General features: G+C 44.6%; 1 protein-coding gene across 3 annotated transcripts in view; it reads left to right on the top strand.

Annotated features, from left to right (window-relative positions):
* Positions 1 to 24,359, top strand: part of LOC126092590 (anoctamin-1-like) — a 266,356-nt gene that overhangs the window by 162,118 nt on the left and 79,879 nt on the right. For all 3 annotated transcript variants that reach the window (XM_049908280.1, XM_049908281.1, XM_049908282.1), the window contains one exon: positions 24,014 to 24,268. In XM_049908280.1, the coding sequence (XP_049764237.1) occupies positions 24,014 to 24,268 (255 nt within the window). The remainder of the gene's footprint in view (positions 1 to 24,013; positions 24,269 to 24,359) is intronic.

The following is a 24,359-nucleotide window of genomic DNA, read 5'->3' as shown; positions in this document are numbered from 1 at the left end:
TTTCGGAAAGCCGGCCGGAGTGGCCGAGCGGTTCTAGGCGCTTCAGTCTGGAACCGCGCGACCGCTACGGTCGCAGGTTCGAATCCTGCCTCGGACAAGGATGTGTGTGTCGTCCTTAGGTTAGTTAGGTTCAACTAGTTCTAAGTTCTAGGGGACTGATGACCTCAGATGTTAATCCCCATAGTGCTCAGAGCCATTTGAACCAATTTGACTTTCGGAAAACTGTATTCAGTAACTACCCTTTGGAGCACTGGCATTGATAACATTTCATTTGCTGTCACGAAGTGATGGTATTGATTGTCTTTCCGCTGATCTGCTTCACATACGACCAGTCACTTTGGATATTCTGCTAGATTTCGAGACAGAGTTTCATTGTGGAAACTACTGAAAGAATCTCACGTTGAAGTTCGCGCTAAATTTCGAGCTTCTGTAAGAGTTCGCCAATCTCCGGAGAATGAGGGCGTGAAGCAAAATTTATTAGCCCAGAGAATCAGCGTTCCTGACTCGTGTCCTGCGCAGAAAGAACTGGGGCGTTGTAGTGGAAGATGCACACCCTGTTGAACAGCTTCCTGCGACTCTTCGCTTTGTGGCAAGAACTCGTTCATCTGTCATACTTGTTTGTCCTTTCTGAAAGCATCTATGGCACCTAACAACTGTGTCATATGATGCCGCAGTGTTGCCGATTACCCCTACCAACTCAGCATGGATTTGCTGCAGTACTCTTCTCCGTCGAATGGGAAAAACGGATACCACACGTTTCTCCACTTCATCAACGGGCTGAACCATCTGTTTTGGTTCCTGTAACAGCATGCTCCGATACTGTGGGCACGGAATATCAGTGTGTGCTAGGACTGTAGGTCTGTTCCCGCAAACAAACGAAGTAATTACGCACTTTATTTCTTAGAAGTAATAATGGAAATTATGACTACGTCTCGTATCATCCTAATCGCAATACGCCAAAGGAAAAAAAAAATTAACTTGTTGAGAGACGATCTGGTTGTTTTGAGAAGTGTAATTCTTGCCTCAGATAGCACAGCCTGTATATCTCGCTTGATCTTTTTTCGAAGTGCTGACCTACCCTAAATAGTGCATACGTCAAAACTGTTTCATTAGGTTAGACACAACCATGGTCGCGGGATCCACGAAAGTATATTAATGTGTGTACGAATCAAAGTACTGGCTAGTTTTTAAGAAAGCACAAATTTTATTGTTCTCTTAGAAAAGAATCGCGTACACGGTACACGATGCTCGTTCTACGTCATACACGAGCACACTATGTGCACCTGTTGCTACATTTTCTGCTACGTTGAAAGATGAAATACAGAAATTGTCTTCTATTTCGTCGAGTGACGTTGTTCACTCATGTTTTAACAATAGCCAAAAACATAGCACCATATTTTTTCTTTTTTTTTTTTTAGAATGGAAAAGAGAGCAGCTGGGCTAATTGATGTGCCGAAATGTTTACGGAAAGATCACAGCAGCAATGTACAGTTATTCACCATAAAGTTCAAATCTCCAGATTTGGTTTTTCCATGGTTGCCCAAAATTTCTGAAGACAAATGCCAGGATGATTCCACGTGGCAGACATGGTTGATTCTCTTCCGCATACTCGTCCATTCCAAGCATGAACTTCGTCTCTAATGACCTCATCGTCGACAGGGCATTAAAACTTGGTCTTCCTTATTCTCATATTTACGTACCACAGAGAATTTTTAAATTACGTTCACGTTCGCTGTTACTCTAATATTGCCGAGTATAATCCTCTAGTATAAATCCTCTGCTTTCGATTACTGGAGCTTCTGTTCCGGTGTACATGCCGGTTTGGAAACGGTGAATAATTTGTTAAAGGGGAGATGCTGCGTTCTTAGAGGAGCGGATCCAGAGACAGCTAAGTAATTAACAAACAGCCACTAAAAAATGACCGGTCACTTAGCGATGACAGCGTCACTTCGACATTCAATCCTATGGCCATTGTGTGATATGCGTTCTGTCGTCTACACAGTCTACTTCAATGTCTATATTTTAGCTGTCTGCTTATTCTGTATATGAAGAAAAATCAGAGAAGCTGTCGTTCATTCGCATAATCTGATGTTGAACACCAGCTACGTTGCACACCCACCCTAAATGGGGTACCAACATTTCTATCCAGATGTGGCTCAATGTTTTGGTCCGCACCATAAACCTCAGCACGTTGCTATGTATGGACTGCTACTAACGTTACCCCATGTTTCTTTCTTCAATCGCGTATTCTTGCTTGCAAATGTACGACGCAGAAGCCTGAAGAATATTTTGTAGTTTCGTGAGCGAAACTCCGGTCTTGAAAATGCCCGAGTTTTCCTCCCATGTCTCATTTTCAACTGTGTAACATATTCTTGGTTTATGCTGTTGTGTATATGCAAGAATAGATCTGCGGTATATATAGCAAACGCTCATGTAACTGTGCGGGTAACTGGAATAGTTCATGTGTTTCACTCAATACGACTCGTAACAGTATTCCGTCACTAAAGTGTCATGTTTTTCATTATACACTAGGTACTGTTATCTTCATTATCATTACTTAGCGGAATCATCGCAGGTGTTGATAGTCCTCACCCTGGTGTCTCAATCTGCCAGCCGTTGGAAGCAATCTGTTAAATAGGCCTTGCTGTGGTCGCTACAGATTTCTCTGCAGCGGCGGACTTTCATGTCTGAAAAAAGCATATGTAGTGCGTACATCAGGTGAAGGGCTGCCGAAAGACGATAATATGCCGTAATAATGGGACGATCGTTACGGGTGTTGTATGTGGCAGTATCTAGTTTTGAGCTAGAGCCTGCTATACGTTTTCTTGAATTGTAAAGAAATAAAGATACTTTAACAAGCATACGTTGAATTTATTGCTAGATTGTGGCGCACACACAAAGTAGAGCACAGACTCTATATTTTGTACTGTTGTACTGTTAAAAAACTCTCTTCGGTGTTTTCGAAGGCAGAAATCCTGAACCAGCCCGAAATTAGTCGGAAAAAGATCATTTATAATGGATCAAATCCGAAAAAGTTCTTGAAACCTCATTATGAACCGTACTCTTGCTGCCATTTTATTAGTCCTGTGATCACTCCTACGTACAGTCTACCCAGATCTTGTTCACCTCCTTAAGCGTTACTTCTTACAATCCCATACGTAAATTAATGCACTTGTTGAGGCACGGAAAAAAGAAAAGAAACTACTGAGAAGTAGAGATTGGCACGTTTGTATGCACTTCGACGCCCGAAAAATGCGCTGACAATACCAACTTCAAAAGATGTGACATACAGAAAGCAATGGAAAAATCAACGACAGACATTGAAGTTACTATAAAAATGGTGAGCATTCCCTGGAAAAATAATTACCAAGCTTAGGTTACGCTGTGAAGCAAGACAGGCAGCGCGACCGTGGAGGAAACACATTTGGAGAGAAGAAATGCAAAAATGAAACAGCTACAAAATTTTGATGTAACAGTCAAAGCACGAACTGTGGAATGGAAAAACTGCTACTTTATTTAGAAAAAAAATGTATAGGGAATTCTGGGACGAGCCTTACTGAATCAAATGTAAAAATAATTTAGTACCAATATTTAAAGAAACATTCGTGGGCGGTTCTCTCTGCAACTTTATATACATAAGAGAGACAGAGATGTACCAGACAGTTTGCATAAATCTTTGCTGCTAATGGAAACGCTATCTAATGAAACAGATGATTTTTTAAACATACACCGAGCGAGGTGGCGCTGCTGTTAGCACACTGGACTCGCATTCGGGAGGACGACGGTACAAACCTGCGTCCGACAATCCTGATTTAGGTTTACTGTGATTTCCGTAAATCGTTTCAGGCAAATGCCCTTTGAAAGGGCACGGACGACTTCCATCCCTAATCTGAGCTTGAGCTCTGTCTCTAATGACCTTGTTGTCGACGGGACGTTAAACTCTAATCTCCTCCGCCTCTAAACATAGGAGATAGTGGTAAGTGCGAAGTTTGCAGAAAGTAACACGAATGACAGACGGGTTATCGATGGAGGTAGAATGTATGGACTGGACTTCATGTAAAGAGAAGGAAATCTCTGGGAACAGATACGTTTTCCTAAAGGGTGTAGTTTCAGAATTAGTCATGAAAAGTGTTCAAAAGTGACCTTCAAACACGTTTTTCGTGAATGTCTTGAAAACCGGAATGTCTTGAAAACCGTGGCCTCCACCGAAAACGTATCCTGCTACAATACGTTAAATTTCTTACAAAAGGTCCTTTTCATTTTTATGTAGGACTGATAGGCTGCACACAGTGAGCGAGAGAATATGAAAGTCTTCCATATGACTTCTGTGGGCGTTGCGGGGTGCATAAAACCCATCGGTAGGGGCAACTGAATCACCCTTTACAACCTGTCATTGAAGAGCCCAGGGCGCCTTAGGATGGTATGATTTTCCTTTATCGTATCACTCAACAAAAATCAACACCTCTCTCTCTGTATTGAGAGCCTCTCAAACATCTATATGTTGGATGCCAGGTCTCCTGCTCACTAGGCAGAACCACGACACCACCCTGGCACAGTGGCTTTGCACAACTGCACAGACTACCATAGCACGCCTCCTTCCCCAATCCAAATTCCCATTTATACCGCAGCCCACTTGGTATTCCCCCTAAACTCGAATGGGAATTTGGACTAAGGAGGGAGGCTTGCTGTGGTGTCCCCTGCAGTTGTGCAACGCTACAGTGCCAGGGCGGCATAGTGCTTAGCACACTTGCTTAGTGAGCAGGAGAGCCAGGTTCAATTCCCTGCCTTTGTACAAATATTCATTCGTCACTTCAGTTTTCACATATACAGGATGTTACAAAAAGGTACGGCCAAACTTTCAGGAAACATTCCTCACACACAAAGAAAGAAAATATGTTATGTGGACATGTGTCCGCAAACGCTTAATTTCCATGTTAGAGCTCATTTTAGTTTCGTCAGTATGTTCTTCCACCTACGCTCAATGGTGCACGTTATCATGATTTCATACGGGGTACTCAACCTGTGCTGCTAGAACATGTGCCTTTACAAGTACGAAACAACATGTGGCTCATGCACGATGGAGCTCCTGCACATTTCAGTCGAAGTGTTCGTACGCTTCCCAACAACAGATTCGGTGACCGATGGATTGGTGGAGGCGGACCAATTCCATGGCCTCCACGCTCTCCTGACCTCAACCCTCTCGACTTTCATTTATGGGGGCATTTGAAAGCTCTTGTCTACGCAACCCCGGTACCAAATGTAGAGACTACTCGTGCCCGTATTGTGGACGGCTGTGATACAATACACCATTCTCCAGGGCTGCATCAGCGCATCGCGGATTCCATGCGACGGAGGGTGGGTGCATGTATCCTCGCTAACGGAGGACATTTTGAACATTTCCTGTAACAAAGTGTTTGAAGTCACGCTGGTACGTTCTGTTTGCTGTGTGTTTCTATTCCATGATTAATGTGATTTGAAGAGAAGTAATAAAATGAGCTCTAACATGGAAAGTAAGCGTTTCCGGCCACATGTCCACATAACATATTTTCTTTCTTTGTGTGTGAGGAATGTTTCCTGAAAGTTTGGCCGTACCTTTTTGTAACACCCTGTATATATCAGTGCACACTTCTGTTGTGTGGCAAGAGTAACAATAATAATAAGTCTGCCACCTTAGATAAACTTGGATGTGCTGTGGCATAGTCCATACCAATTCAGGCAGGCTAGCAAAAAAATCTTACCTTCATAGTCTCGGATGTTATTGAATTTAGCATATGTTAAAGTGAAGGACTATGTAAGGAACACGTATTTTTATGTTTTCTCCAGAACAATCTCTGCTCCGAGATATAGCCCTCCCAAGAAGACACTGTGCATACCATTTTGAAGATGCGAATTTTTGAAAAAATTTTAAAATGCTGTATCTCTCGAACAGTTCTAGATTTTTGTTGGTTTTTTTATTCGAAAGATAATTGCTTTACGATTACAAAGAAATCCTTCATTTGGGCTTACCTGTGAAAGTTATTTTACTATAGCATTCTGAACTTTTTTATAATTTATGCAAAAAAATTTTCAAAAATGCCAAACCAAAAAAATTTTCAAAAATGCCAAACCATAAAATTTTGATTTTTTTTTTCTGTTGATTAGTAGCATATAGTTCTACAACCCTGTAAAGGAGAGCTTCCACTTTTAGGTTCAACATATTTTATGAACAATTGAAATTTTTTCCACACATCGAACCTGTTTTATTACCACATTATCACGTAACTGGTTCATAAAAATCAAAGCCTAGCCTTATTTAACATAATTTTAGTTTTGAAAGATGAATAAGAGATTAATTTTTCAAGCGTTTCAAATGGTTCCAAAATGTATGTGAAAGGTCCAAAGACTTAAAGGTTTCAATTTATGCAACCTCTGTGCAGTCTGTTTTGTACTGAAATTAGCCAGTCAATGAACTAAAACTGTGTTCCACTGCTTCAGATCTTGCTTTAATATAAAGTGATGCCTTCCTGTTGAACCAATAGGAACTGGAGCACTTACAATTTTCAAAACACTGTGAACAGGAAGTGAGCACTGATGTCGTTGTTGTTCTTCAACTGAAAACCTATATCCAGCAGTTGAGCCATGTGGTAGCATAAAGTTCACTACAATTTCGTTTAACTCGTAACTAGTGTCTATATTCTCTGAAATCCACCAGTCACAGTCACACACACACACACACACACACACACACACACACACACACCTGCTACCCCCTGGAGTTCGCTTTCGTCGCCTCCTTCAACACCTTAATTTTTCACTCCCTGCAACCTTTCGAGTGGGCGAGAGCCACACGCCACCTTGGCTCCAGGCTCAGGTCCGCGTTCACCTTGACCTCAGCTCGCTCCCGAAAGAGGTTACCCCCGGCTCGGTCTACCACTCCCGTTTTGTGGAACTTCGTTCGAAGTTCATCAATATGACTTTCATTTATACAGATGGCTCTAAGACCAATGACGGGGTCGGGTGTTCTTTTATTGTCGGGGCACAAAAGTTTCAAATACCGGCTCCATGGCCATTGTTCGGTCTTCACAGCTGAGCTCTTTGCCCTCTACCAGGCTGTTCTTTACATCTGCCGCCACCGACATTCTGCTTATGTCATCTGCTCCGATTCCCTGAGCGCCATCCAGAGCCTCAGTGATCCGTATCCGGTTCACCCTTTCGTGCACCGGATCCAACGCTCTCTTCGGCAGCTGGTGGACGTCGGTTCTCCGGTTAGCTTTATGTGGGTCCCTGGCCATGTCGGTATCCCTGGGAACGAAGCTGCAGATGCCGCGGCCAAGGCTGCGGTCCTCCAGCCTCGGACAGCTTCTTGTTGTGTCCCTTCGTCAGATTTTAGCAGGGTTATTTGTCGGCACATTTTATCGCTGTGGCATGCCGATTGGGCTGCCCTTACAGCCAACAAGCTTCGGGCCTTGAAACCTCTTCCCGTGGCTTGGACGTCCTCCTCACGCCCTTCTCGGCGGGAGGAGGTAGTTTTGGCCCGGTTAAGAATTGGACACTGCCGGTTCAGCCATCGCCATCTGCTGACGGCTGCGCCGGCGCCGTTCTGCCCATGTGGGCAATTGCTGACGGTCCGCCACATTTTAATGTCCTGTCCGGATTTTAACGCACTGCGTCTTGATCTTAACCTGCCATGTACTTTAGATGCCGTTTTAGCGGATGACCCACGAGCAGCTGCTCGTGTTCTTCGTTTTATCAATTTGACAAACCTCACTAAGGACATTTGATGATGCTGTTTTTTAATCCTATGCCTGTCAGTCTGTCTTTTATCGTGTTTTCCCTTTTAGTTGTTGTTTTAAACTTGTGCCTCGCGGTGCATTCTTAACGTCGTCAGGGCGCTAATGACCATTGAAGTTGTGCGCCCTAAAACCACAAAAAAAAACACACACACACACACACACACACACACACACACACACCACTAACATCTCCCTTATCAGGTTGTGAATCTGAATATTATCATGCTGTTTCTGAGGTGCTGGCTGAACGAACGAAATTTCTTCTTTCTTGCTCTTTAAAGTGCATGCAATATGAGTTCGCCCATAACTTTGAGTCAAAAAATTTGCCTTCTGAATTGCTTTCACAGGAGTAGCTTGGACCATTCTTCTTTTTTCTGCTCATGGAATTCTTCGATTTCCTCATTGGACAAAAGAATGAGAGCTGTGGATGTGTAAGAGTTCACGGCTCGCGTAAAATTCTCAGTATTCTATATCGCAGCTGTATTTGGACTGGAAAGATTGTTTTGTAGCGTAGTGCGTCAGCAGGTCTCCTACAGCATCACAAGGCCCCTTCCCGTGACCAGTACCACTGTATATCCAGTCAGTTGGCACAAGTGACCTAATTCAAACAGCTGGTAATGATTTTTAAAATGACTAGGAGCACTATCAGAAATAATGACGATCTTCTCTGCCGCTGTTTGCAGCTGAATTGTGTGCATTGATAGCAAAGCATGTGCTGAGTCATGTCCTGTGTCATCATAACTGCAACACTTGTGGTCTTGTTTTGAAAATATATCACTCCTGTAAAAACTGAAACCTGGTCATTACTCCCATCATACCCTTGTACTCCTTGTGGGAGAATTACAGACCAGTTCTCGGCAAAATCACAGCGAAGCACTAAACGTAGTTCTTCAGCCTGTACACACCCTTTCACTTCTGTAATGTGTTGTTGTTGCAATTTCTTCAGGTGCTCGTGTGTTACTGCTTACACTGACCATTTACCATCAATGAAACCGTCAAAGGCAACAGTTTTCTTAATTATTTTATTTTCCTCCCACATCGCATATGTAATTTCTGCAGAGTTATCTGCTATGTCTTCCAAGCCAAGTGTCTGTAAAGACAGTCCCCCCTTTCCAGGGCAGTCTTGAAACAAACAAGTCTCTCGCTTTACGTCAGAGACTACTAATGACTTCACACACCCAACCAAGGTTTCATTTGTCACGTGCTCCTATAAGTTCTTCAAGTTACCACAGAAAGTTCAAAATTCGCGCAGTACACACACAAAAAATACATCTCTAGGTGGGTGTGGAACTACCCACTTAGGTCGTAGTGCATAAAATTATGATCTTCCAATATGTGAAGTTATATAGTTGCTCATAAAAACTGCAAAAGTTTATTTAATATTGCGAGTCATGTACAACTATTTGTGCTTCAACTGTTTCAGTTATAGTGCCCTTTTTGTCGGCACTCTGGCGAGAACATTTCTAGATGACCATTATAGGGGTCTGGTCTTCCAAAGACCCCTTTTACAGACTTCACATTTCTTGATTTGTTTACTGTGTACTTTGATACTGATGGAACAAGGTTAAAAATGGTTTTGTTTGAAAAATGTCCCTGAAATAATAGTTAAAACTTGCACCTTTTCATTGTAGGATGCACAATATTTAACAGTTGAATTGATATTTGTGAAAAATTCTTGGCAAGAGGTACAAGAGTGCTTTGGTTCATTTTCTTCTGAAGATGGAGTTTCTACTTTGAAGAGTGTGGTCAGTTTTGCTGTAGTGTATTCATCCATAGCTTCAGTAATTTCTCTGCGCTTTCTTGATGCATAGAGCTTACTACTCGACTTCACTGAGCACGTTTTCTTTTTAACAGGACTCACACCTATGTAGTTGACTGATTCAGGGTCTTTAATTCTGCCTCTATTGATGCAAACTCAGCATTAGCTGCACTGTGGGAGGCATCACCTTGTTCAGATACTGTCATTTTTGTTATTCTGTCCAAACATTTAGAACACAAAAGTCGTCACTGGAAACATCTTCACTTTGAAAGAGAGTCTTCAAATGAGAACACTTATTCCCAACATGAGCAAACTGTTTTTTTGTTTCTTATATATTACTTTTTTATGGATATGCTAATAGTCATCAGACTTCTCTCCTGTGGCCCCAGTCAGAAGACATTTCAAACAGTCCTTTTCATAAAACACACTGCAACTGTGTCGACTGGCAAATTCCCCACGAAAACACAGCTCAAAGGATGGTTTCAGCTTTCTTACAAGCCTCTTCAGTAAACAAACTAGCACTGAACAACCATAGCAAAAAAAAGGAAGTAACTGCAACAATGAAAGTGAAAAGAAATAACTGCAACAAAGACAAAAGAAATAAACATTGTAACAAAGAAATTACTAAGAAATAACTTCAGTGAAGGAATACATTACCGTGGAAGGTTAAATAAAATGAGTTTTTAAAATAAAACCTGTCCAACATAAGAGTGGAAGCTCTCCTTTACAGAAAATGTAGTACTACATGGTACTAATCAACAGAAAAAAATCAAAATTCTATGGACTGGCATTTTTAAAAACAAATTTTTTCCATAAATTATAATAAAGTTCAGAACGCTATAGGGAAAAACTTTGATAGATAAGTCCAAATGGAGGATTTCTTTGTCATCATGTAGCAATTATCTTTCTAATAAAAAAACCAACATAATATCTAGAACTGTTCCAGAGACAGGGCATTTTAAAATTTTTCCGGTATTCGCATCTTCAAAATGGTATGCGCAGTGTCATCTTTGGAGGGCTATACTCGGAGCAGAAATTTTCTGGAGAAAACAAAAAATACATGTTCTGTACTTAGTCCTTCATTTTAACACATGCTAAATTCAATAACATCGAGACTGTGACAGTAACCGCGCCACCCCCCCCCCCCCTCCCCCCTGAAGTGATACGGAATATGCCCTGTATTCTCTCATCTTCTGAGGCGTTCTCAGCATTGAGACACTCAGTTCGATTTCGGTAGTAATGCTGTTAAAATCGTTGTCCTACCCTATTGATCTATCTTTCCTGCCGTTTCTAAATCTCTTAAACGAATATTGGAACGTGAACTTCAAAAATACCACCTCCAGTTTCGTGTCCCTCCCTTGACCAACTTCTCTCGGGCCCCATCTCCAATGACACTGATATTGATAGGAAGCTAGAGTTTACTTTTCCTCCCTTAAAGAGTCGTGGTCCTCGAAGATTACCATAGAAAGGCTGCTCTGGCGTGCACTTTGGTCACTGGCTGAAGTGGTACCCTCATTAGGCTTCTGAGACATAATGAAAAACCAGTGCTGAAGGTACTATGCGAAGTGAAAAAGTTTTCGCATTAGCCAGTAAGGTCACCAGATAAAATATTAGTCACCTGTTCCCTTAAAAAGAGCACAGTGGTCATTTTGGATTGCTGTAACTGATTGTAATTGGTACTAGGTGGTCAAGTGACCCTCACTGACGACGTTTGTCATGGCAGTGAAATGGTGCGTATGTGCTATCCGATTATATTGAACAAGTGCAGTAAGCCAGGGCAGCATGGAAATGTGAAAGAAATGAGCTACAGGATTTGAACGTGGCCATGACCACGCTGTGAATGAAATAGCCCAATTGTTGATGCGTCAATGCCAACTGTTGAACGTGTACTAGGAATGGTGTACCACTTACAGCCACGTAACACAGCGTGAGAACAGCGGTCGCGAAAAGATCCTAACCGACAGGGATTGGAGATATGTCACACGTTGTGTGTGACAACCAGTTTCACAAAAGGCAAGTATTACTGCTGTCACTAAACGCAGATCCATCTCAATCAGTTCCCAAGTGAACATTGCGAAGGGAACTACATGCAGTGGATAATCGAACTCGGATCCCTTGCAAAGGGCTTTGCTCACAGGGGCACATAACAAACGCTCCTCTCAGTACGCCAAATAACTCAAAAACAGAGGGTGACTGGAGGCGTGTAGTGCGGTCCGATGAGTGGCAATTTTGATTTTCCAAACGATGCAAGGCAACGAGTGCGGCGACAGATCAATGAGGCGCCTAATCCTTAATGTCTATAGTGTGTAGCTCAGGCCAGAGATGGATCTGTGAAGTTTTGGGACCATTGTTTGTAGCATGTTTTTTTGGGGGCTACTCATTCGGGTTACCGTGACCAAGAGCCAGGATGTTTATTTGACGTTCTTGGAGACCACATGTTGTCCTTTCTTCTACAGTTTGATATGTATACTCTGGACATTCTCATCTTCCAGGTGACAACCACCATGTTTATAGGACTGACCGCATACATTCCTAGTTGGACGAATACTCATACACTCTATCGCACCTCCGCTGACTCGCTAAATTAATCGATATTAATTCCATAGAAAAAGGGGTAAACGTAGCAATCAATATTCCTGCGGTTTGGTAAGTTTACGGGGTTGAACCGTCTGTGACTTCAGCTGGATGTGGCATATCTGGAGAAACTTGGGGACACTTCCTTCTCCTAATCATGTCAAGAAATGGTAGCACACGGTGTTTGCGTGAGGCGTCCTGGGAGTGGTCAACTTTTTCTCCTCCCCCTGCGGGTCCGGGGTAAGAATAGGCCCGAGGTATTCCTGCCTGTCGTAAGAGGCGACTAAAAGGAGTTTCAACCGTTTCGGCCTTCCATGTGATGGTCCCCCTTGGGGTTAGACCTCCATTTTTCAAAATTCTACAGAAGTACGAGCCTTTTGGGGAAGGACGCCTTACGTGGTGTACCACTGGTCCTCAGTGCACTAAGACCTTGGCACTCAGCATTGTACTGGCGTTGTAACCATACCCACTATCCCTCAAATTGGGCCTAAACGCCTGATGGGTTGTACAAGTTACGCCCATAGTGCGTCCCCATCTGCACCTACGATCCTGATGGACTTTCCATGGCACCCGAAATCCAGCACGGTAGCCAGCCCGTTGTGGTGGGGTCGTCATGTACCCTCTAGGTTGTAGCCCCCTGACAACACAGGGATCGTACTGCCGATACCTGAGCTGCACCCTCCCCACGTCGGCCAAGGAGTAGATGCCCGTCTCCTTGGGGCATCAGGACTCCCGGCAACGGTCATCCTGCCAGGTGGCCCTTGCTGAGGCTGGGTGGCGCCCGTGGGGAGAGCCCCTGGTCGGAGTGGGTGGTATCGGGGCGGACGTTTCGCAGATGAAACGTCAACACGTATCTGGTCGCTCTGCGGCCGCGTCTTTCAAAAGAAAAGGTACTGTCTCTAGTTCTGGTTCTCCTGCCATTTCCTCCTTGGCCACTCCCTGGGAGGAGGGACAGGCCCGCCGGCTTGGGGCGACGTACTTCCCCCGCTATTTGGTCTGTTCTCGAACCGATGGGGGGACGTTCGCCACCTCCAAGCCCATGTTCTTTGTTCAGCACATTGAAGACATCTTCAGGGAAATCGAGGCTCTCAGCAAGATGCGTTCGGGGTCCGTTCTTATAAGGACCACCTCCGCCACACAGTCGGCGGCGCTCCAGGCGTGCGACCGCCTCGGGGACATCCCAGTGTCCATTGTCCCGCATCTAGCACTAAATAGGACGCAGGGGGTTATTTTTCATCAGGACCTCCTGCTGCAATCTGATGAGGAGCTCAGGGCCAACCTGGAGCGCCGAGGCGTGCATTTCGTCCGGCGAGTCCAGCGCGGCCCCAAAGACCGTCGCATCGACACCGGGGCCTTTATCCTCGCCTTCGAGGGGGACGTTCTCCCGGAGAAGGTAAAGGTGATGTGCTACCGGTACGACGTGCGATCTTACATCCCGCCTCCTATGCGCTGCTTTCGCTGTTTGCGCTTTGGGCACATGTCGTCACGGTGTGAGGCTGAGCCCCTTTGTGGCGATTGTGGACGTCCTCTTCGTGAGGAACATACATGCACCCCACCACCTCGGTGCGTCAATTGTCCTGGCATCCACTCGCCTAGATCCTCAGACTGCCCCGCATATCAGAAAGAGAAGAAGATACAAGAACTCAAAACTTTGGATCGTCTCTCTTATTCTGAGGCCAGGAAGAAGTATGACCGCCTCCATCCCGTGCTGTTGACCGCTTCGTTTGCCTCAGTTGCGTCCACTCCTTCTGCAGTATCCTCACCCCTATCCTGTCTCCCCTCCGCCTCCTCCCCCCATCCGGGGTCTCTGCCTCCGCCTCCCAAATCCCTCCCTTCCAAATCCTCCTCCCCCGTGGCCCCCGCCCCCTCTGCACCAGGGGCCACCCTTCCTCCCCCTCCTCCTCCCCCCCCGCCGCCTGAGAAGCGATCCTCTTCTCAGGCGTCCATTGGGGAAACGTTCGCGACCCCAGCTTCTGAGGTCCGGCATTCCAAAACGGACCCCGTGCGTGAAGACCTTCTTCGGGTCCAGCCCACCATCTCTGTGCCTCCTCGGACTTCCAAGAAGGCCTCCAAGAAGAAGTCTCTCTCCCCCTCTCCACCCCGGCGCGTTTCGTCTGACACTCCATCCGTGAGTCGCTGCTCCCGGCCGTCCTCGGTTTCGCCAGGATGCTCTGCTGCCAGGCGCTCAGCTGGCCTCTCATCGGCAAATGATGCTGCCCCTCCTACACCACCAGGGACAGCAGCCGCAGCTGGTGACGACTCGATGGAACAGGATCCGCCTCCCGCCAGTTGTAGCGTTGTTCCCTCGAAACCTGGCCCTCCGCGGCCGTCGAGATGACCAGCTCTTCCCCCGTCTCATTCCCCCTCTTCTTTGACTAGCGATGGCCTTGTTACATTGGAACATAAGAGGTATTCGCTCTAATCGGGAGGAATTACAACTGCTCCTCCGCCTGCACTGTCCACTCGTCCTTGGTCTCCAGGAAACCAAGTTACGCCCGACTGACCGTATTGCCTTTGCCCACTATACCTCGGAGCAGTATGACCTCACCCCTGTGGACGGTATCCCAGCTCATGGTGGGGTCATGTTGCTAGTTTGGGACGATGTCTATTACCATCCCATCCCATTGACCACCCCACTCCAAGCAATAGCTGTCCGTATTACTCTTTCTGCTTTTACTTTTCCGTTTGTACCATCTACACTCCATCGTCATCCGCAGTTAGTCGGGCTGACATGATGCACCTGATTGTTCAGCTTCCTCCGCCGTATTTATTGTTCAGCGACTTCAATGCTCATCATCCCCTTTGGGGCTCTCCTGCATCCTGTCAAAGAGGCTCACTCTTGACGGATGTCTTCAACCATCTCAATCTTGTCTGTCTCAATACTGGCACCCCAACTTTCCTCTCGGACTCTACTCATACCTACTCCCACTTGGACCTCTCGATCTGTTCTACCACTCTTGCCCATCGGTTCGAGTGGTATGTCCTTTCTCATACCTATTCGAGCGACCACTTCCCCTGTGTCGTTCGTCTCCTGCACCACACCCCATCCCCACGTCCTTCTAGCTGGAACATACCAAAAGCCGACTGGGGTCTTTACTCCTCCCTGGCGACCTTTCCGGACCACGATTTTCTCAGTTGTGACAGTCAGGTCGAATACCTCACGGCTGTTATCATCAATGCTGCCGAACGTTCCATTCCTCGTACTGCCTCTTCTTCACGTCGCGTTTCTGTCCCCTGGTGGAATGAGGCTTGTAGAGACGCTATCCGTGCTCGACGACGTGCTTTACGCACCTTTCGCCGCCATCCTACGTTGGCGAATTGTATTGGATACAAACGACTCCGAGCGCATTGCCGTCGAGTCATCAAAGACAGCAAAAAAGCTTGTTGGGCCTCTTTCACCAGCTCCTTTAACAGTTTTACTCCCTCTTCTGTCGTCTGGGGTAGACTGCGCCGGCTGTCTGACATTAAGGCCCACTCCTCGGTAGCTGGCCTGACCTCAGGTAATGAGGTCCTTGTTGATCCTGTGGCTGTCTCCAACGCCTTCCGCCGGTTTTTCGCGGAGGTTTCAAGCTCCGCCCATTACCATCCTGCCTTCCTTCCCAGGAAAGAGGCAGAAGATGCTCGGCGACCTTCCTTCCACTCGCTGAATCTGGAAACTTATAATGCACCCTTTACTATGCGGGAACTCGAACGTGCGCTTGCACTGTCCCTGCCCTCTGCTCCGAGGCCAGATGGCATTCACGTTCAGATGCTGGCACACCTTTCTCCGGCGGGCAAAAGCTTCCTTCTTCGTACCTACAATCGCGTCTGGACCGAAGGTCAGGTCCCCATGCGTTGGCGTGACGCCGTCGTTGTTCCTATACCCAAACCTGGGAAGGATAGACACCTTCCTTCTAGTTACCGCCCCATTTCTCTTACAAGCAGTCTCTGTAAGGTGATGGAGCGCATGGTTAATGTTCGGTTAATCTGGATTCTTGAATCTCGACGGCTACTTACCAATGTCCAATGCGGCTTTCGTCGCCGCCGCTCCGCAGTTGACCACCTTGTGACCTTGTCGACATTCATCATGAACAACTTTTTGCGAAGGCGCCAAACGGTAGCCGTGTTCTTCGATTTGGAGAAGGCTTATGATACCTGTTGGAGAGGAGGTATCCTCCGCACTATGCACAGTTGGGGCCTACGTGGACGCCTGCCCCTTTTTATTGATTCCTTTTTAACGGATCGAAAGTTTAGGGTACGTGTGGGTTCCGTATTGTCCGACGTCTTCCTCCAGGAGAACGGAGTGCCTCAGGGCTCCGTCTTGAGCGTAGCCCTTTTTGCCATCGCGATCAATCCAATTATGGATTGCATTCCACCTAATGTCTCAGGCTCTCTCTTTGTCGATGACTTCGCGATCTACTGCAGTGCCCAGAGAACATGCCTCCTGGAGCGCTGCCTTCAGCGTTGTCTAGACAGCCTATACTCATGGAGCGTGGCAAATGGCTTCCGGTTCTCTGAAGAGAAGACGGTTTGTATCAACTTTTGGCGATATAAAGCGTTCCTTCCGCCATCCTTACATCTCGGTCACGTTGGACAGGAAACTGTGTTGGTCTCCTCATGTCTCTTATTTGGCGGCCCGTTGTACACGTTCCCTTAATGTCCTCAGAGTTCTTAGTGGTTCATCTTGGGGAACGGATCGCACTGTCCTGCTTCGCTTGTATCGGTCCATAGTCCGATCGAAGCTGGATTATGGGAGCTTCGTCTACTCGTCTGCTCCGCCATCCCTCTTACGCCGTCTCAACTCCATCCACCATTGGGGGTTACGTCTTGCAACCAGAGCCTTCTACACTAGTCCTGTCGAGAGTCTTTATGCTGAAGCTGCCGAATTACCATTGACCTACCGGCGCGACGTACTGCTGTGTCGGTATGCCTGCCGGCTGTTGTCTATGGCCGACCACCCCTCTTACCAGTCCTTCTTCGCCGATTCTCTCGACCATCAGTACAGGTTGTATGTGTCTGCCCTGCTGCCCCCCGGAGTCCGCTTCCGTCGCCTGCTTCGACAATTGGATTTTGCCCTCCCTACCACCTTCAGAGAGGGTGAGAGCCCGACACCACCTTGGCTCCAGGCTCCGGTTCATATTTATCTCGACCTCAGCTCACTCCCAAAGGAGGGTACTCCGGCTGCAGTGTATTGCTCACGGTTTGTCGAACTTCGTGCTCGACTTGCCAGTCACACCTTTATTTACACCGATGGCTCCAAAACTGACGATGGTGTCGGCTGTGCCTTTGTCGTCGGGGCCGCCACCTTTAAATACCGGCTCCTCGACCAATGTTCCAGCTTTACGGCCGAGCTTTTTGCTCTCCATCAGGCCGTTCAGTATGCCCGCCGCCACCGCCATTCATCGTATGTACTCTGCTCTGACTCACTCAGTGCTCTTCAGAGCCTTGAAGCTCCCTATCCGGTCCATCCCTTGGTTAACTGATACAGCAGTCCCTCCATTCTTTCGCTGATAATGGTTCTCCTGTCCACTTTCTGTGGGTTCCCGGACATGTAGGAGTGCCTGGGAATGAGGCTGTGGATGCTGCGGCCAAGGCTGCAGTCCTCCTGCCTCGGCCAGCCTCCCATTGTGTCCCGTCATCTGACATTCGTGGGGACGTTTGTAAGAGGCTTGTGTCGTTGTGGTGGGATGCTTGGTCATCCCTCCAAGGAAACAAGCTCCGGGCAGTAAAACCGATCCCAACTGCTTGGACAACCTCCTCCCGACCATCTCGGCGAGAGGAGGTCCTTCTGACCAGGTTGCGGATTGGGCATTGCCGGTTTAGCCACCGATACCTGCTCTCTGGTGACCCAGCCCCGCAGTGCCCTTGTGGTCAGGCATTAACAGTGCGCCATGTTTTATTGTCGTGTCCCCGCTTTAGTGAATCTCGTGTTGTCCTGTCCCTGCCATCTACTTTACCGGATATTTTAGCTGATGACGCTCGGGCAGCTGCTCGTGTTCTGCGTTTTATAACTTTGACTGGCTTGTCCAAAGACATCTAACTTTTTTACTTATTTTATCTGCATCTTTGTCAAGCCTTTCTGGTGTCCCCCCTCCCCTTGAATTTTACTAGATTCCCTGTGCTCTAATAACTGTGACTGGGCGCTAATGACCTCAGTAGTTGAGCGCCCTTAAACCCCACCAAAAAAAAAACTTTTTCTCCAGTATTTTTATGATGGAAATAATAAAGAAGACGTAGACTAGCGACGATACTGCGCTCTGTGTTCGAAGTGAATGAAACGGAAGAGTATAAATGAATATATTAGCTTCAGATATCGGATGTAGTGTTGGTGCTTGGACATAATACATCGAATGACGTCAACAAAATTGTGATAATGCGCCTAACGACAGTTAGGAGAGAGACCCAGTGTATGTACAAGGTCCCACAGAAAGTGCAAGTCAGAAAGAGGACGGAAAGATAATGGTTGAAGATCGTACCAGTTCACAGGGCCTAATGAACCATAAAAGCGCCAGTCTGCTTTACAAGCGATAGGGCGTCGCCCCAGAGAAAAGGGCGTGTCACTGGAATTTCGTCGCGCGTCCGTCATCGATCCACAGTTAGAGCTGTTAGCCACATCTGTTTCTTTGTAGCATCCCCATTACAGAGCTGTATCATTCCTCGGTCGCTGACTGTTAAGTCAGTAGGTCGTGGTCTAGTGCATGAGTGTCCAGTCTTTTAGGTTACTGAGCTACATTGGAAGAAGAATAGTGTTTTTGGACCGCACATAATATTCTTAACACTAACAGCAACCCCAGAGAAAAAAAGGGGAGGGGGAATGGGATGGACCAATGAGAGAAGAGAGATTAGTATCGTGTGGCGGGAGTTTCAAATTGAAAATATTCAGTTTATCATAACTTTACATTAACGGAATTTTGTGGACTTTTTGTATTGTTTGTGTGATAGATATTCGCTTTTTGGGCCGCTTTGATACTTGGTTTGGGCCGCGGGTTTGAACACCCCTGGTGTAGTGGTATGCGTAGCTGCCTGTAGACCACGGGGCCCCAGGTTCGATTGTGGGCCAGGTCGAAGTTTTTCTTCGCTCGAGGACTGGGTGTTTTGTTGCCTTCGTTTATCTCATCTTCACAGACTCTCAAGTCGCTGAAGTGGGGTCAAATAGGAAGACTTTTACCAGGCGGCCGAGACGGGGCCCCCTGGCCAGTAATGCCAAAAGATTATACATTATTGCAGGTCACTTTCATTGCAGAACAAGGCTTCATCACTTTAAACAAACAACTTGTTTTTCTCAGGTTTGCACATGAACGTTTTACATTAGCGACTTCCTCGTCTCAGTCGACTACTCATGGCCAAATGACTGGTGATTCAAAAAATGTATGCGGGTTAGTGCTGCCTAATATGCAGTTTTGCACATGAACGTGTAACTGAGGTTATGAGGATCCCTTCTTCGTACAAAATGTCTCAACGTAATCAAAGAATTAAGGAATTAACAGTGATGATAATTTAGTGATGATCAAGTCAAATTCGTAGCTGATATTCGTGAATGGATCGTATTGTAGATTATTGATGCTACTGAGAACTGGAAGAGTAGGAAGTGTGTCGTCCAAACAGTTGCAAACGTCGACATTTATTTACTCGAGAAAATATACAGGTATGAAGAAATCAAACTTTTTTTTAGAGAGGCAGCATACAGAGCCCTTTTAGCTTATCCTTTGTGTCTTGTTTTACTTCTGTGTGCCAAATAACACACAAAATTATTTTTTTCCTCCTTCATCGTTTAAACAATTTTCAATAAAAACATGTTGCATCTATTTTCATTCTTACTGGCGCTCAGTGTAGTTTTTTGGGCATTGTAAAACCAAAGTAACCTTTTGATTTGAGATAGTTTGAATCTTGTGTAGGGAAAGAAAGTCGTAGGAAAAATACCAGGTAGTCATGCAACCTTTGCAAAATGTCAAGAAAACAAAGAAAAATTGAAATAAACATTGAGAAGAGACAAAAGCACAAAATCCATTACTCTAACGTTAGTGATCGAGTAGGGAGTTGGTTAACTTGCGTTTGGCAGCCAACGTCTCCTGCGCATGTTTTTGCCCATGTGCAGTCGTCGGCATACTGTACATACGTCACATACGACTTCAGTCTGACGAGATTCGAACTTTTACATGGTTTCATCAAACCGTATTCGACTGTCTGTTAACGAAACCTCTCCTGTTCTGATCGAGCGAGCATACTTTCCAGCCCATTCCCTTAAGGAGCGCGGAAACAACGATTGTTGAAACACCGCTGCGCGTGGTACTCTTGCCCTCGCGATCCCTGCAAGAGTGACACGTAGGGGTGTTCAGTATATTCCATGATTCAACTTTGAAAGCTGGATCTTGAAATTTTGTAAGTATGCTTTCTTCAGATAGGTTCAAACTATCTTCAAGCATCTGTCAGTTCCTTTTCTTCAGCAACTCCGTGACACACTCCCATGGGCAAACACCGGTGACCCTTTCTACTATGCTACCCTTTTCTGTGTACATTCAATAACCCATGTTAGACCTACGTGATATGCCCCCTCCCCCACTGGGGCAGTATACAAGGATGGGTTACTCGAGTGTTTGATAACCAATCTCCTTTGCAGACCAATTGCATTCCATAGCGTTCTATCAATGAAATGAAGTCATCACTTGCGTTAACAACAACTGAGCATTCCATTTCACATCCCTACAAATTGTTACACATAGGTATTTGTATGAGTTGACTGTTTCCAACTGTAGTCATAAGATACTATGCCTTTTTTGTTAAATGCAAAATGTTTCATTACTGAATATTTAAAGCATGTTGCCAGTTTGTGTATCGCTTTGAAATTTTATGAGGAGTCAACACTGCCGTCCGGCGACACCACAGCGGTGTCGTGAGCATACTATCGCGCAGTGGCCGGCGACAGCACTTCAGTATCTTCTGCATTCTGTTGGTGTTTTGTTGAGGTAACAATAAGTTACACACGGCAACAAGTTTTTTTTTGTTTTTGTTTTTATACGTACTTGTACCCTTTCATCATGGCAGACGAAAGAGACGATACGATTATTCACGATGAATGCGCTAGCAAAACTTGGAAGTTGCCACTACATCGCATACGTCTCATCATGATCCAGTTGACAGACTTTCCGGTCCCGTAAAGCAACACCAACTAATAGGCCTACCTATTTCCGAAACCAATAAACGAAAACGAAGAAAACTGCCGTGTATGTTACAAAAACAAAAAAGAACAATAGGTTTATTGTGCGAGTCTTTTGGAGTTGCGTTACATCTTGGAGACTGTTTTGCTGCAGATCCTATGTAAGAGAAATATTAAGTACCAAAGACAATGCAAATAAATATATGAAACAAAAAAAATTTGTATTTATTTACCTAAACACGCCGTCGAAATTTCATGACAATAGGTGAACAGGGTTGAAAACTAAAGATGAGATTAGTAAAACGTAACAATTTATAATCACCCGATAACGTCAAGAACGGCCGGCAACAAGCCAAGTAATCCGAATTAGCGCTGCCGCCGCCAAGCGAATAAATTTGTACGAGACTTGCGGACGGCAATGTGTTAATATTTGTGTAGCTTATTTCAGACAGTACTTAGTTACTACTGATTTTGTCTGCAAGTTCATTAATATACAACATGAACAACAAGGGTCCCAAACAATTTCCTGGGTGCACACATGAAGCGTAAATTTTCGAACCAACAGATATATATAGACAGGTGAGCACAGCCCAAATTCCCATCTGCTGGTCCAGGTTTCTCATCGTTTCCTTAAACTTTTCTCCAGTGAATAGAACTGTTCCTTACGAATTTCCTTTTCCATCCTTGTATGAGCTAGGACTCAGTCTCTAATGACCTGACTGTCAACAGGATGCTAAATCTAAGCCTTTAACCTTTCATCCAGCTCTTTAGTGGCTTCACATTAATGCCATCATCATTTCTGTTGACTTCATCACTGATGGTTCCTGAAGGTGTTGAGACTGGATACTTTTGTGGTACCATTACCTTGTCGTTTCTAATCCAGATTGTTGTTGCCTTTGTATTCTACACTCTGATAACTCAGACGTATTTTATTGTGATTCATTTTTTGTTGTTATTGATTTTTCTTAAATTTTGTTTCAGTTAGCTAGCTAGCTAGCTAGCTAGTAGTCCCATAACAAAATTGATAAATGTTATGATATGGAACATGTTAGTAGAACAAATATAGAACACGTACACACATGTCAATATGTACAAGCACCTGTACAGCTACTCCATCCTGTAAAAACTACTTAAAACATGTAGAGCAACAGAAACAAGTAGAAATATTTAAATGCTCAATCAAATAGGCAAGAGTCATTTTCAGGAAGGAACTCTAAATATTTAGCAGTGAGCACACCTGTCTACAAGGAATATAGCAGAAGTGATCCACAAAACCATCCATTATCATTGATATCTGTTGTAGAAGCTTATAACCTATTCACAGCTCAAATTTACTGAGATACCTTGAACAGAATGACCACCTCTAAGCAAACCTACATGGATTTCAAAAACCTCAGTTGTGCGAGATTTGATTAGTTTTTTTCCTCATACGACATCTTTATAGCCATTTATCAGTGGCCTCACATGGATACAGCATTTCTTAAGTTACAAAAATCATTTGGCATTTACAAGAACTAAATGAAAGCTCTCAGGTTTTCAAATATTGTCCGGTGCAGTTCCCAACTGTCTATCTTTCCTTCTCATCCCATCCATAAGTCTCCATTGCCCCAGGGTTCTAGCAAACTTTCCTGAACTCTGCCCCTTTTCCTAAACCTCTCCAGTCCTTTTCCTTCACTCCTCTTCCTTAACCTTCAACCCTTCTGCCAGGAGGAGGAACCACTGGCTGCCACTTAGTGAGTAGATTTTTTTTTATCTATCCTTATTACTTAATATTGTCAATTGATTATTTTCATTGTTATAAATATGTAAGATTGTATGGCTGCAATGTCAGTTAGTTACAGTTGGAATTGTTCTGCCCATTAAAATACCTGGTTGAAGTGTACCTTTAACTCTTCAGTAATGAAGTAGAAATGTATGCAGAAAGTTGAGTTCCCTCCTGTTGTTTTAGCCATTTGGTGACTTTAATATCTTTTGTCTAGGAATAAAAGTATTAATATTTTGCATATGAGACATTAACTCTTCATTTAACTTGCAAAGTCTGTTAGAAAACTTCAGAACATATTTTTAAATGAAGAAGACTCATAACATGGATTCTATTGAATCTTTCTTCTAAATACATTCCTCCCCTATATATATATATATATATATATATATACACCTCTCAGAGTATCTTTCTCATTTGTAAAAATAGTCTTGAAATGAGTCTCGAGCTATCACCAGAAGTTACTAAACTAAACATTGTCTTATACTTTCAGTGGGTATGGATAAATACTTTAACAAATCCCTTCATGGGACAAGGATTCAATCGAAGCAAAGGAAAATGTGTTAAATTTTTCAGCATTTTCCAGTGAGTTAAAGTTTGACTTTTACTTCAAATTCATAGACCCACATCTAATCAGCTATTAGCTTATCAACAAATATTTGTCTTCGTGCACACACACAAGACAGCTAAAAAATGCTGCTGTTCAGGTTTCTGTGCAGTCTTGTACAGTTAAAACGAATTTGAGGCAATACTACTGCTGACTCAATTCATGATTGTTCAGAAACTGTGAATGTAATATATTCTTTAATAACCTCCAGTAACTTTGAGACAATGCCGGCAAACTGGAAAGAAATCTGCTGATGAATTTTGAAGCTAATATCATCTCGCATGCCTCAGTACTGCTGTCAACACAACTCAAATTACTCTGGAACTTTCAAACATGCTTTACATTTACCAGTATCTTTTGTAATCAAAAGCAGCTTATAACATTGTCTTATTTTTTTCTTTTGTAGATTCCCACAATGTCAATTAACGGAAGTTCAGTGGACTTCGTACTGGTGTGGGAAGAAGAAGGAAGCAAAGCAGCATCTAGTGCTGCAGCAAATGCCAAGATAAAACGAGAGATCTTTGAAAAACATTTGGAAGAAGAAGGTCTGATTCTGGAACATGAAAAAGTGAAACATTTGAATTTTGTGAAAATACATGCTACTCATGAAGTGCTGTGCCGTTATACTGAAATCCTGAAACTTCGTATGCCAATGAAAGAGGTATTATTATTATTATTATTATTATTATTATTATTATTATTATTATTTCTTTCCTTTCTCAGACGTTATGTCTGATTAAAAATGGAAAGTG

The sequence above is a fragment of the Schistocerca cancellata genome, chromosome 7 (genome assembly GCF_023864275.1).
Source record: "Schistocerca cancellata isolate TAMUIC-IGC-003103 chromosome 7, iqSchCanc2.1, whole genome shotgun sequence".
Classification (NCBI taxonomy): domain Eukaryota; kingdom Metazoa; phylum Arthropoda; class Insecta; order Orthoptera; family Acrididae; genus Schistocerca; species Schistocerca cancellata.
Note: the sequence above shows the minus strand (reverse complement) of the source record. Positions and strands in the feature narration are given on the sequence as shown.